Consider the following 14456-nt stretch of genomic DNA (forward strand, 5'->3'; position numbering starts at 1 on the left):
CTCCTAAACCCTCCCATCAAGCACGCGGGGCCAGTCCCAAGCTGGGAGAAGGACTAGCTGAGGACCCCAAGGCTGGGGCCAGAGGGGTGAGCTCAGGAGATCGAGACGGAGACACTGAGCGGAAGCTAGCCGATAGCGGGAGACCACCGAGGGAGAGTCAGGGAAAAGTCACAGAAAGACCCCCCAGAGACAGTGAGGGAAGAAGGATAGAAACGGAGGGGCAGAGAGCTAGAGAGAGATCCTGAACGACCATCGAGTCAGACGGCGGAGTTCGGAGCTCCGCACAGCGGCGATCCAAGAGGCTGGGGGTTCCAAGTCGACCCAGCGAGCCAAACACGCCGACCCCTCCTCCGCGCACCGCCCCCCCCCCCATTTCACAGCGCGCGGTATTTTTATCTGTGCGTGAACAGTCCACCTCCTCCTCGCCGCACGCAACCCGCCGGCAGCGCTGCGCCCCGAGCAGAGCCGGTGAGTCGAGCCGCGACCGTCGCCGGGTCCCCGAGTCGTGCGCCCCCAGACCCACCGACTACTCCACCCGCCATGGACCCCAAGGACCGCAAGAAGATCCAATTCTCGGTGCCCGCGCCCCCCAGCCAACTCGACCCTCGCCAGGTGGAGATGGTAAGGGGCCACGCCCCACCCGCGGCGGTGTCCCCCCCAACACCAGGACCCGTCTGGCCTGGGTCTGCGTCTGAGAGAGAGAGAGCCCGGACCTTCCTCAGACCGGACAGGGGTGCGGGGCGGTGCGTGAAGTTCGCTGGAGTCGTGGACAACTTTTTCCCAGGGCCTCTGCCTCCTTAGGAGTCCGCCAGCAGAGTTCTGACCAAGGAGAGGGACTGTCCTCTTGACCCTGCGCAGTGTCCTCCTTCCCTATAGGATGCCACCGCGACCAGTCCGTCCGGGTCCTAGCGCCAGCGTCTGGTCAGACGTAGAAACTTCACATATTGACCCCATTATCCAGAGCAGGAGTTTGAGGCCTCTACCTGGACTGCCCTGCTGCCCTGCCCCTAACTGTCCTGGCCCCACCCTGTAGGTCTAGGCATCTTGCTTTGACCCTCTTCGGCTGTCAGACCCTAGAGCCCCAATCCCAGTGACCACAGACATTAGACCTCTTCCCACACAGACCTCTGAATCCTCAGAGAGCCTTTCTGTCTCACCCTCAACCCCTATCCCAGGCCTCTGAGGGTAAGGGTGGGGGAAGAGATCTATCTCCCACAATCCCAACAGTGGGTTACTTATTGCCAGGATGCAGATAGTCCCCAACAGAGTGGGGCAAAGTCATTTTAGGGGGAGAGATGAGGGATCATGGGGGGAGAACAAGGGGGGTATCCTGGGCCTATAAGCAGTTTATTATCTGGAGTATATGTATGTTGCCAGCCTAGCAGGGGGAGGTGGTAGTTTCTGCTTGACTCACCTGGTTCTCTGTGAATTTCCCTAGAGCTCAGAGGGGACCTAATTAACTGACAGTTGGTCTGGATTGCCAAGCTGGGGGGGTGGGGGGTGGGGGAGTCACTGGAAAGGCTCAGGGCTCCCCCAACAACTGTTCAGCCTGGCTCATATATCAAGGAGGACAACTTGATCTTTTGGGGTCTGATGTCTTCAGAAACTATGGAGGGGAAGGGCCTGTTGTGGAGTAGCCATGAGCTGGGATGGGCATGGGCTAGGAGTTAGATATTGGCGTTTCCTTGTTCTTTCTCTACCTTGGAGTGCTGTGTGACTTTGAGCACACTGCTGAACCTTTCTGAGCCTAGGTTTTCACTTTTGTAAAATGAAGGGGTTGAGTGAGCAATAGAGTTCCTTTCAGTCTGACATGTCTTTGATCCTAAGGTTTCTTGGGGATTTCAAAGCACTGTTTTATTCCCTGCTGTCTTGGGGGAAGGGGGGAGGAAGGTGGTGAGCAGGTGTCTGTGCTGCCCCCCTCCCCACCTCTTCCTCTGTCTCCTTAGATCAGACGCAGGAGACCGACCCCTGCCATGCTGTTCCGGCTCTCAGAGCATTCCTCACCAGGTGGGACTCCTTGCCTGTCTCCCCATCCCCAAGCCATGGGTCTCTCAGCCCTGGCATGATGCCTTTCTGGGGGCCCTGCTAAGGTCCCAGGAGCTGGGAGCCAAGCAGAGCAGGAGAAGTGGGAAGGTCTGGGAGGTCAGCTCTCCAGGATTAATTTATGGACCACACCAATCCCTTCTTCAGAGTCTGAGCCTGGGGGAGAAAGTAACTCTGATTCTCTCTCTCTCTCTCCCATCTTGCCCTTCCTCCTTCTTCTTTCATGGTTCACTGGTGGTCTCCCTCAGAGGAGGAGGCTTCCCCCCATCAGGTGAGTTTACCTGGGCCCTTTGGAGGTGGGATGAACCGGATGGCCTCCCCAACACAGCCAACTCATACCAATCAGCAGCACCCTGGGCAGATTTTCTCTGCCCTGGCCCATCCTGTCACACTCCCAAAGCAATGGGGCTGCCTCAGCCCAGGTGTAGGGTCAGACGGGCAGGGCAACAGCAACCAGACCCCTCAGCTCATGGGACTGTGGATGGGATAGGAGGGGATGGTGAAGGGAAAGGGCCTCTGGTGACCCCACTAACCTGACCCTTTCCCTCACAGAGAGCCTCAGGAGAGGGGCACCACCTCAAGTCCAAGAGAGCCAACCCCTGTGCCTACACACCTCCCTCACTGAAAGGTACTGTCCTGATCCATAGTCTGGCCTTCCCTTTGACCCACCCCTGGGACTGGGCTGACAGTGGAGTAGCAGGGAGAAAGGGGAAGGACTGTCCCATGCACCCCCACCCCTAATTGGAGAATTCTTTCATCTTGTTGTTGTTAAGTGCCATTGAGTCAGTTCTGAGTCATAGCAACCCTGTATAGGGTTTCCAAAGAGCAGCTAGAATCTTGTGGTTAGCAGTCCAGTGTTTATCCTACCACGAAAAAAGGGGCCTAGAAGTTGAAAAGTGACTGGGGGCTTTACAGTCAGGCTGTGGAGTTGGGAGAAGTTGCTGGTCTAAAATAGCAAGCAGGCGGACTCAACTCTGTCGCAACTCTATGCAAAAGGACGCTGGGCTGCCACCCAATCCCCACTCAGCAAAGGGAACCTTTGCTCTCCCTTCCTATTTGCATATTTGCACAGGACACTTCTGTTTCTCTTTCCTGCTTATCCTTTCTATGTGGAAAGGCATTCCTAACATATTTACTAATGCCTACTGTGGGCCCTGGTGTGGTGCTGTAGGATAAGCACTGGACTGCAAGGTTGGTTGGAACCGCAAGGTTGGTGGTTCAAATTCACCAGCTGCTCCTTGGAAACCCTATATAAGGTCGCTATGAGTTGTAACCGACTGAATCTAGAAGGCATTTAACAACAACAGTTGTTGGGCCAGGCTTTCCTGTGGGCATAGGGCTTTAGTGTAGATTTGGTCCCTCCCTTCCTGAAGCCCTTTTGTTTTAAGGGGACAATGAGATTTCACTGGGGAGATGTTTATCCCTGGATTTGAAGAATGAATAGGAGTTCATTAGGATGGCAAGGCAGGGACAGGGACATTTGAGGAAGAAGGAAGAGGATGTGCAAAGGGGAGGAGGTGTGAATTACCTCACAGGTTTCTGGGTCCTCTCTGAAGACTTGGCTTCTAGATGGGGGATCTGGGACACACCTGGAGAAGGTAAGGCAGATTCGGGTGGGTATGTGTGGGGTCTCATCCTAACTAAGTCCCAGGGTGTCTTTCCACCTTTACCCACAACTCCTGCCTCAGGTTCTTCTGACCCCTGCTCCCTGGGAAGGAGGGAGGGAGGAGTCTGGAACAGTGTGCTGACAGCTCCTTGGGGTGGGTTTAATGAGTTCCCAGTGTTGGCCAAGGACAACAGGTGCACCTGTCAGCCTGCTTGCCAGGAGTGGGAACTGCAAGGAGACGGAGTTGGGAGGAGAGGAGATAAAGGCAGGGACCCTCCCTCTTCTCCCAGTAAGGAAAGCCAAGGGACAGACCTATAGCAACTGGGAGGACCTGTGATTCTGCATCTGAAAGGACTTCTCCCCATGTAGGGTTGTAAGGGAGACCCTAATAGCAGGCATAAAGGAGGAGGAGAATATAAGAAAGCCCCATCCTAGACTGGGAGGGACCAAGTAGCTGAATGGGGGCAGCTGGGGGTGGAGAATGGGCCTCAGAGCTCTAGATTGAGTTTGGGTTAAGGTACTTCCTGCTTCAGTAGTACCTTCTGCTTCAGTAGTGAGCAGAAATGTGCCTCATCCCCACTGTCCCTGTGAGTTGTGCTTTGGGTAAGGGGTCAGGAGAAGGGTGGGCAATCTGGGGGCTGTGCAGGGGACCTTTTGACCTTAATAAGGAAACTTGGGGTTGGGGTGAGGAGTTCGGGGCCCCAGAGAAGGAATGATGAGGGGTAGACCCCAGATTGCCCTGCCAGGCATGAAGCACAAGGAAGCTCTATGGGGGCGTTGGGGGGGGGAGTAGGGGGAGCTCCTCACAGGTACCTATTGTCAAGCCCGCTGAGGAGCTCTCCTCCCCTAGCCATCCCCTCCCCTCTCCTCCTCCCTCCATGTTGACCCCTCAGAGGGCCCTCCCTCTCCCTTCCCTCATGGAACTTCTGTACCCCTTTGCTCCCTCTGTACAGAGAGGGCACAATCTGTTAGGCCACACCCCTTCTGGGCAAGGGAAAGCCTCTGGGGGGTTGTCAGGGGAGGAGTCAGGGCCCTTGGGGGGTGGTGGTGAACAAAACTGAGTCTCTGAGGCAGGGGTACTCTCAAGGCCAGAGCACTCACTCTTGGCTCAAGGTGAAGCTAAGCTGTGTCCCCAAGGCCAGGGCAGGGTGATTTATTGCGCTTTTATTGCCTGGGTAACTTGCCCAGAGCCAGCAGGAGGCACTGGGCTGGCAGCTCCTGCAGGGCAGGGCAGTGGCGGTGGCACACACAATACACCCTCTGTGCCTGTCCCTGAGCTGGCAGCAGCTCCATGCCCCACTCCTCCAGCCGAGGTTTCCAGCTTGGATCTACCGCTGTGGGCCTTCAGAGGGCAGGGTGGGGAGGAGGGGCAACTCTGTCTGTTGGCTGCTGGCTTGTTAGCATCTCCTCTGTGGGCTATGAAGTTAGTGTCTCAAATGCCCTAAAACCACCACCACCACCCCCCGCAGGCAGCTCCCACCACTGGTTCCCACTGACTCTGCCCAGTGTCCCCGCAATCCCTGCCATTTCCCTGGGGGTCCCCTGTCTTGGTTGTTTCCATCTTCTGGACACTTCTCTCCAGCTGCTCACATGGTTTCCTTCCTAGTCCCTATCTGAGTGGGCCTTGGTGGTATGTGTGGGGGCTGAGGGATGCGAAAAGGTGTGCTGGTTTCTAGGTCACTGCAGAGGGAGCTGGGAGCTTGGGGATGTGGGTCAAGATTGTGGGGGCTGCTTCTGAGCATGCTATATCCCCAGCCATGGGCTCCACTGGCTGCAGATTTTGGTCCTGAATCATTCCTATTCCTTAGAGCCGGGGGCAGGAAAGTGTGGAGTGGCATCTGTGGCCAGGGGGTGGGAAGTGAGCACATGGTGGGCAGGATCTGGTGGAGCAGTGAGCCCCAAGAAGGCTGGCCAGTTCCTCAGAACTTGAAAGGGACAAATCCCCAGGCACTGGCCCCTAGCTCTGTGATTTCTGCGCTGGGCTGAAGCTGGTAGATGCTGTCTCTAGCACTGAGTACCTGGGTACCTGGAGAAGCCTGGCGCTCTGAGCTAGGGAATGTTAAGCTGCTGCAGTGCCCAGCCTGGTGCTCCATGGTGCAGGGAAACAGCCTAGTGCCAGCTTCCAGGAGCCAGCATCTTGGGGCAGCTTAAGAGTCAAACATGTGCAAGAGTCTGGTCCCCCGCTGGGTAACCTGCAGTCTTGAGAGGATTATCTCTGCTTCAGGCTCATGGAAAGGAGGCCAGTGGCTGGACTACACCCCCATGGCCAACTCTGTGGGCTGATTCTTAGACCTAGCTGACCCTTGCCTTCCTGGGCCCCTCTGTTCCAGCTGTGCAGCGCATAGCTGAGTCTCACCTGCAATCCATCAGCAACTTGAGTGAGAACCAGCCCTCAGAGGAGGAGGAAGATGAGCTGGGGGAGCTGCGGGCCCTGGGCTATCCAAGAGAGGATGATGAAGATGAGGATGAGGATGAGGATGATGAAGAGGAGGATGAAGAGGAGGACAGCCAGGCTGAAGTCCTGAAGGGCAACAGGGAATCTGGTAAGCTGAAGGGACTGCACCCACCGCCTGGGTCCCACCACCATGCACAGAGCATGGGTCTGCCTTAAGCATCCTGTAGCACCCCCTCCAGTTCACAGCTTCTCACATGTTATCTGCAGTGAAACTGTGCCGCCCCCCTTCCGCAATTGCTCACCCATAGAAGGCCTTATTCAGCCTGACCTGAGACCTGAGCCTCTCTCCTCTTTGGCTCAGCCACTCAATGTGTTCGTTCTTTAGTGCTGCTATAACAAAAATACCACAAGTGGATGGTTTTCACACAATTAGGAGACTAGAAGTCCAACTTCAGGGTGCTGGCTCTAGGAGAAGGCTTTTCTTCTCTGTCATCTCTGGAGAAAGGTCCTTGTCTTTTCTGAGCTTCTCTTCTTTATGTGGCTTGGTGGGTCTGTTACCCATCTCTGCTGCCTCACTTGCTTGTTTAAACTCTTTCCTGTTTCCAAGGAGATTGCCTCAAGATACACCCTACCTCATATAACAAAGGTTATACCCACAGGCATAGGTGTTAGGATTTACAACACATATTTTGAAGGAACAAAATTCAATCCACAATATTTTACCAATCAGGTTTTCCCTGCTTCCTTTCGTCCCCAGGAATCACAACACATGGGGTTTGAAGGTAAACCCAAAAAAGGATTTTCCATCTATAGAGACAAGGGGGCACAAGAGAATGCAGGGACAGAGGACTGAGAGAGGGCAAAACCCCCTTCCCCTGCATTTCTGAACTTATGATGTGGTCTCCAATGGGAGGCAGAGGATTGGCTGATCTGCCCTCTCCAGGACTTTGTGGCTATTTTCTGGTGCTGTGGGATAATGAGCTGGACTGCAAGCCCAGCTTGAACCTCAAGGTTGGTGGTTCAAACTCACCAGCCGCTCCTGGGAAACGTTATACAGGGTTACTGTGAGTTGGTGCCAAGAGTTGGAACCCACTCTACAGCATTTAACAAGCAAGGGGTGAGAGGGTGCCCTCTAGTGTCCAGATGAGAAACCAGGATTCAAGAACCAATTTGGTCCTCTGTACCTCCAACCCTGGTTACTGAGGAAGAGAGGAGCCAAAGAGGGTCCTAAGATTCAGATAGACAGCCTCAGAGCCAGAGGCCCCAGATCCAAAACACATCACAGAGGGTCTGAAGGCCTGGAGAACTTCTAGGCAGAAAGAGCACATCTTCCTATGGTTTATCCTCCACATTTATTGTTGTTAAATGCCTTCGAGTTGGTTCTGCTGAAGGGTTTGAACCTTGGATCTTGCAGTTAGCAGTCCAGTGCTTACCCTTCAGCACCACACTATGACTCCATATTTATCCCCCAAAACAAAAATAAAACAAGCCAGTTGCTGTTGATTTCCATCTCATGGAGGAAGTGTGCACCATTGGGTTTTCAGAGGCTGATTTTGGGGAAGTAGATCACCAGGCCTTTCTTCTGAGGTGCCCCTGGCCAGACTTAAACCATCAATGGTTTTGGTTAGCAGCCAAGCAAAGAAACCATTTGCACTATCTCTTTCCAAGTGCATGTTTAACTTTTTAGTCCTACTGTTTAGGGGGAGGAAAAGCAGATGATCACCCCTGTTTGAAGTATCTAGACTTGCATCCAGACAAAATGGCTTGGGCCTCCTATTTGCATCTCGAGTGTTGGGGACATTGGCTAGGGAGATTTTGTAGCCAGCAATGGGGAAGAACTGAAGAGCTGAGTCAATTCCTGCTGAGAACCCAGAACAGGTGGGAAGGAGGTGAAAGGAGACTATTTCCTCACAACAAAATCGGCTAATGACAAGATTCCCAAGGAGCAGTACCAACTATCATTGCCAGTGGAGTGAGCGCCACTGGGCTGGGAAGGGTAGTGTCTTATTTAAGGTGATAGACAAAATTTCCTTCTTGCTATTTCTTTCAGAAAGGGGCCCTGGTAGTGTTGTGGGTTACACATTGGGCTGCTAATTGCAAGGTCAGCAGTTCAAGTCCACCAGGTTTGAAGATGAGAAAGATGAGGCTTTCTGTTCCCACAAACATTTACAGCCTTAGAAACCCTATATGGGGTTGCTAGGAGTCCTGGTGTGGTGCTGTGGGTTAATGCGCTGGACTACAAAGTTGGTTTGAACTGTAAGGTCGGTGGTTCAAGGTCACCAGCTGCTCCTAGGAAACCCTATATAAGGTCAGAACCGACTCCATGGCACTTAACAACAACATGAGTCAGAACTGACTCGATGGCACACCACCACCACTACCATTTCCTTCAAAAAGAGCCCTGATGGCCCTGTAGGATAAGCGCTTGACTGCTAACCATAAGGTTGACAATCAAATCTACCAGCTGCTCCTCAGGAGAAAGATGAGGCTTTCTGCTCCTGTAAAGATTTACAGCCTCGGAAACACTGCACAGACAGCATTGCCAGGAGTAGGAATTGATTCGATGGCACTGGGTGTTTGGGGTTTGATTTAATCTCTTTCAAAGGCACCCTGGTGGTGTAGGAGGATTAGCGTTGGGCTGCTAACTGCAAGGTTGGTGGTTCAACCAGCTAAAGCTGTCTGCTCCCATGCAGATTTATAGTGTCATCTGGAAAACACTTATGGAGCAGTTCTCTGTCCTAAAGGTTAACTGTAAGTTAGAATCAATTCTATGGCAGAAACCACTCGTCTGCCAGTTTGGCCTACATGTTGCTGTGAAGCTATGGCACCTGCTGCTGCTGCTGTGTGTCGTGGAGTTGGTTCTGACCCATAGCGACCCTGTACAGGGTTTCCGAGGCTGTAAATCTTTACGGGAGCAGAAAGCCTCATCTTTCTCCCGCGGAACAGCTGGTAGTTTCGAACTGCTGACCTTGCGGTTCGCAGCCTGATTCGTAACCACTACACTACCAGAGCTCCTTGAAGCTATGGCACCAGTATTGTAAATATCAGCAGGTTTGCCCATGGTGGATAGGTTTCAGCAGCGCTCCCACACTAAGACTAGAAAGAAAGAGAGGAGGACTACTTCTAATGGTTAGCCACTGAAAACCTTATGATTAGCAGTGGAACATTGTCCGATACTGTTCTGGAAGATGAAAACATTCAACAATAGGCTCAAACATAACAACAATTGTGAGCATGGTGCATGAATAGGCAGTTTTTTGTTCCGTTGTGCAAAGGGTCGCTATGACTTGGAACCTACTTGATGGCACCTAACAACAACAACAACAAGAATTCACACAGCTAATCATTGGAGTAGCTCTTAATCCAGTCCTCTCTTCACTGTCTTATGGTACCCTCAGAAAGCTCAGCTTCAACCATCAAAGCAACAGGCTTCATGTTCCAGGACAGCTAGATGGATACTCAGAGCCTGTATTTTTTTCCCCTTTTATCCATTCCCAGCTGGACAGAAAGCAACCTGTGGCCAGGGTCTGGAGGGGCCTTGGGAGCGCCCACCCCCTCTGGATGAGCCCCAGAGAGATGGGAGCTCTGAGGATCAAGTGAAAGACCCAACACAAAGTGGTGAGGCCTGGAGTGTGGGATGGGGGAGGTGGGGCTGGGATCTTTGTGGATGGGGCCAGCTCTTGAGTCCCTCCCTACTTGCCTTGCAGAGCTGGGGGAGGAGCCACAGCACCCTGCCCCACTAGAGCCTGGCACATAGGCACCAAGCCCTGCATCTTCCAGGAAGGAGAAAGTGGAGCGGGCATTGCTGTTCTCCATAACCCCATTCTACCCTTACCCTACTTTGTACCCTTCCTTTACCTGCTAGGGCTGCGGCTTCTGACTTCTAGGAGACCAAGGCTGGTCTGTGTTTGCTTGTTTGCCCACCTTTGGCTAATGCCCAGCTTCCTGGGCACTTGCTACCCCTGATGCCTACCCCTGCCAGTTAATCCCCCATTCACCCAATGGGAGGTGGGATGTAAGAGAGTCCACATTGGAAAATCCAGGAACCTGGGGACAAGGTTCTATTATTCACAATTAGGAGACTGCAGGGCAGGACCCTAAGATCTGGGGGAAGGGGGTTCTGAGAACCTATAGGTGCCCTTAGATTCTTCATTTTCTCTCATACGGGGGATTCCAAATCATCACCCCCCTCACTGGCTTCTGCCAGGGCCCAGGACTCATTCATTCTTCTCCACAGCCTCAAAATTTTGGAAATCATCCTTTTACCACTGCTGCGCCTCAGCCTGGGTGTCTGGAAGGTGGATTGGCGGAGGCTGCTTTGTTGCATTTTGTTTGTGCTTTGATGCCAGGAATGCCGCCTAGTATGCATCCTTGTGGGGGCACACGGTGGGGGTAGCCAGGTTCTCCTCCTTGTCCTCCAGCTGTTCTGCCTCCTTCCCCTTCTTCCCTGACTGCAGGTCTGCACTCCTCCGTGCTGTAATAAATCTTTCTAAATAACTGTGCTGAGACTCCTCTTTCAGGGGAAAGGTGCAGGGAGGGGAGATACAAGGTCAGCAGTTCGAAACTACCAGCTTTTCCGTGGGAGAAAAATGAGGCTTTCTGCTCCCGTAAAGATTTACAGCCTCGGAAACCCTGTGCAGGGTCGCTATGAGTCGGAACCGACTCCACGGTATTTAACAACTGAAGGGTTACTGACAGAGTCCTGGTGTGTCGCTGTAGGATAAACACTAAATTGCTAATGACAAGGTCCGCAGTTCAAACTCACCAGATGTTCTTTAGAAACTCTATACAGTCGGAACCGACTCAAAACACTTAACTGAAGGGAAGACCTGACTGATGATCAGTGCCACCACCATACTGTCCAGTCGTCTAGTCTGGGAGTTTTGTCCTGCAGACAGCAGGCTCTGGCACTCTTAGGTTGGACCATAGAAATTCTAGATCCTGCTAGGAAGAACTGAAAGAGACAGAAAGGAAAAGAGGAAGTCCTTCAAGAGTTATTATTGCATATTCCTCTCAGGGTCTTGTCCTCCCCTCACCCAGACAGGCCTCCTCTCAGCAAGTTCCTTCTTTTTCCACAGTGCCAGAACTCTGTGTCCTGTGTTCCAATAACGATGACGCTCCTGGGCTTAGTTCCAACTCTTTGCACTCTTAAAAAAGAGCCTCTTAAAGTCAAACTTTAACCTTTAACCATAGGCCCCCACTTCCGGTGAGTCTTTGTATGGCCCCAGGGTTTGGGGGGCGGAACCTGAATCTAAGGGGCGGAGTTGAAGTCCAAAGCACGTCACGGTTCACTCTCTCGGAGGCGGAGTCAGCGGCGGAAGTGGCGGTGCTGGGAGGTTCCCTTCCGCTCATAGGCGCTTCTGAGGCCGCGGAGCTAGACTACAGCTGGGGCAGGAAGACCCAGGGCCGTGGCTAACATGGAGCAGGTGGGTCTTGTAGACGTCATGGGGGCCAGGATGATGGCACGAGGGACATGCATTGACGCTGGGTCCAGCCTCCCTGCTGGGTGTCCGTTCTTGACCCTGTCCGACCCTTCCCATACCACCCCAAGTCCCAGGTTCCGCCCCTTTCCTCTGCTGGGCCTTACTCCGTCCCATGCAGTGTTAGGGAGCTCGGGGGTGCTGACCCTCTACCGCCCCGCCCACCCAAGGCGACTCTTGGGGAGAGTGCAGGATCCTCTCCCACAAAACTGTGATAGCGAGTAGAAGTATCTGGTTACTAGGGGAAAGAAGTTGGGAGGAATCAGGGCCTGAAAATGAGGAGGAAAATATTTACACTTCCTATAACATTGTCATCCGAAGTTACCCGCCCCCCCCTACTTCCTTTAGAAAAAATCTTGAAAGACTTTCTTTGTTGTGTGCTCCAATTCAGAAAGAAGCTGTCTGACAGTGGAACAGCCCAATAGGGTTTCCAGGGCTGTGGTCTTCAACAGTCCTGGTGTGGCGCTGCAGGTTAATGGGCTGGACTGCAAAGTCTGTTTGAACCTCAAAGCTGACGATTCAAGCTCACGCATCGCTCCTTGGAAACCCTATACAGGATCGTTATGAATTGGAACCAGCAGTGCTTAGCAACAACAACACATTTTTTTCCTGGAGAGTAACTGGTGGGTTCCAGCCAAGTGCTTAGCCATTGTGCTACCCGGGCTCCTTAGTTAATAGCAAAACCCAGACCACTGCCATCTAGTTGATTCTGACTCTTTTCGACTCTATAAGACAGAGTAGAAATGCCCTATAGGATTTCCAAGGCTGGAGTCCTGGTGTGGCGCTGTGGGTTAATGTGCCAGACTGCAAAACCTTTTGAACTGTCTGGTCGGTGATTCAGGCTCACCAGTTGCTCGTTGGAAACCCTGTACAGGGTCACTATGGGTCAGAACTGACTCGACGGCACTTAACAACAACAACAGTCTTTACAGAAACAGACTGCCACATCTTTCTTTCAGAGAGACTGGTGATTTCCAAGTGATAACCTCTTTTGTAAGCAGCCTAGTGCTTTAACTGCTGCACCACCATCATTCCCTGATACCAAAAGGGCCCTGTAAAATACCCTTCTTGAGTTCTTAGACATGCTTAACACCAGTGATAAACCAAAAACCCATTAACGCTGAGTGGATTCCACTTCATAATAACCCTATAGGATGGAGGAGTAGAACTCCCAATAGGGTTTCCAAGGGTGTAATCTTTATGGAGCTCTGGTAGCGTAGTGGTTATGAGTCAGGCTGCTAACCTCAAGGTCAGCAGTTCGAAACTACCACTAATTCCATGGGAGAAAGATGAGGCTTTCTGTTCCCATAAAGATTTACAGCCTCAGAAACCCTATACAAGGTCTTTATAGGCAGCTAACAACAATAAACTTTATGAAAGCAGACTGCTACGTCTTTTTCCCATGGAGCTGAGAGATCAGATTGGATAGCTGCCATCTACTTTAACCACTATCTACCCGGGTTCCTTAACACCAGTGATAATTAATATATGCCCCTTTGCCCCCCATCTGCATCTGATCCCTTCCTACCAATCTTGTATATGCACTTTAAGACCCAATAATACAGTGCTACAGAATGTGTCTTGCCCACACCTTGCTATTTGTGGCTCCATGCCAGCCCCTCTGACAGGCTCCTTCTGATTGTCCTTCAGGCCTCTAATCAAATAGCACCCCCTCTGTCTCACACCCCTACCCAGGGCTAAATATTTCCCCTCTGTGACCTCTCAGTAGCCTGCTCATCAGAGCATGTTGGTGGTGATGTTAGGAGCCATTGAATCCATTTTAATTCATAGCAATACCATGTGATAGAGTAGGATTTTCTATGTTGTAGTCTTTACTGAGGAGTCCTAGTATGTTGCTGTGGGATAAAGCACCGGACCATAAGGTCGGTTTGAACTACAGAGTCATTGGTTAAAACTCACCAACCGCTTCTTGGAAACCCTATACAGGGTTGCTGAGTTGGAACTGACTTGGTGGTACTTAACAACAACAACTTTATTCTGTCCTGGTGTGGTGCTACAGGATAAACAATGGGCATTAAGGTTGGCGATTCAGACACACCAGTCATTCCTTGGAAACCCTGTACAGGGTCGCTTTGAGTGGGAACCAGCTCGATGGCACTCAACAACCCAACAGCAGTCTTCATTGAAGCAGCTTCCTGGATCTTTCTTTGTCTTGAGGAGCCACTCGCTGTGTTTGAACCATCAATCTTTTGGTTAGCTGCTGAGAGCTTAACTGTTGTACCACCCGAGCTCCTCTAAGAATGTAACTCACCCACTGCCATTGATACGATTCTGACTTGTAGTGGCCCTGTGTGACAAGGCAGAACTGCTCCATAGGGTTGCCCAGACTGTAAGGCATTACAGGATCAGATAGACTCATCTTTTTTTTTAAACTTTTTTAATGTGAATTATGTAATCGTTTACATGGGAGAACATTAACTTTATATTCATCCTATCGTATATTGTTATATTGCCATGGTTACAATCCCCTCCATGTATATCAACCAACCAAAGGGTACACGCGGCAAGCCTGTCCCTCAGTCATCAGTACACAGTCCCTCTCCCTCTCTGGGTCTAGAGTCCTCAGCCGCTTCATCTCTCCATGTCATAGTCTCTGGCTCCATCTCTGGCGTCACTGTTTTTCTGGGTAGGGTCCCGCATTCTGCTCTTCTCCCTTGTTGGTCCCAGGGACCTCCGCTCATGGCCTGCAAAGTCAACCACTCCCCTCCTTGCTACAAAGCATCTACCTTTACATTTCCAACCCTCACAGTCAGTCCTGATAGTAATTATTCACTGTTGTACCACAGGAGTGCCATCCCCATCTCCTTTCATCAGTCCTGCCCAGGCAGATTGGATACTACTCAGTGGAGAGTCTACCTTCCTCTGCACCCTCTGGATCTAGGTTCCTTTTGAAAGCCTTTGTAGTCCCCCC

At 51.9% G+C, this 14456-nt stretch overlaps 2 protein-coding genes across 3 annotated transcripts in view; both read left to right on the top strand.

The window, feature by feature from the left end:
- Window positions 1-540: 540 nt before the first annotated feature.
- On the top strand, window positions 541-9801 carry PPP1R1B (protein phosphatase 1, regulatory (inhibitor) subunit 1B). The gene is made up of 7 exons (XM_006832553.1): window positions 541-621; window positions 1947-2007; window positions 2292-2314; window positions 2596-2671; window positions 5980-6192; window positions 9543-9662; window positions 9752-9801. The coding sequence occupies exons 1-7, from the start codon at window positions 541-543 to the stop codon at window positions 9799-9801; spliced, it is 624 nt and encodes a 207-aa protein (XP_006832616.1).
- Window positions 9802-11367: 1566 nt separating this feature from the next.
- Window positions 11368-14456, top strand: part of STARD3 (StAR-related lipid transfer (START) domain containing 3) — a 20832-nt gene continuing 17743 nt past the window's right edge. The window contains exon 1 of one of the 2 annotated variants that reach the window (XM_006832554.1): window positions 11368-11470. The gene's annotated coding sequence lies outside the window, so the exon portion shown is untranslated. The remainder of the gene's footprint in view (window positions 11471-14456) is intronic. The other variant, XM_006832555.1, reaches the window with a different exon arrangement.

The sequence above is a fragment of the Chrysochloris asiatica genome, unplaced genomic scaffold (genome assembly GCF_000296735.1).
Source record: "Chrysochloris asiatica unplaced genomic scaffold, ChrAsi1.0 scaffold00007, whole genome shotgun sequence".
Lineage (NCBI taxonomy): Eukaryota > Metazoa > Chordata > Mammalia > Afrosoricida > Chrysochloridae > Chrysochloris > Chrysochloris asiatica.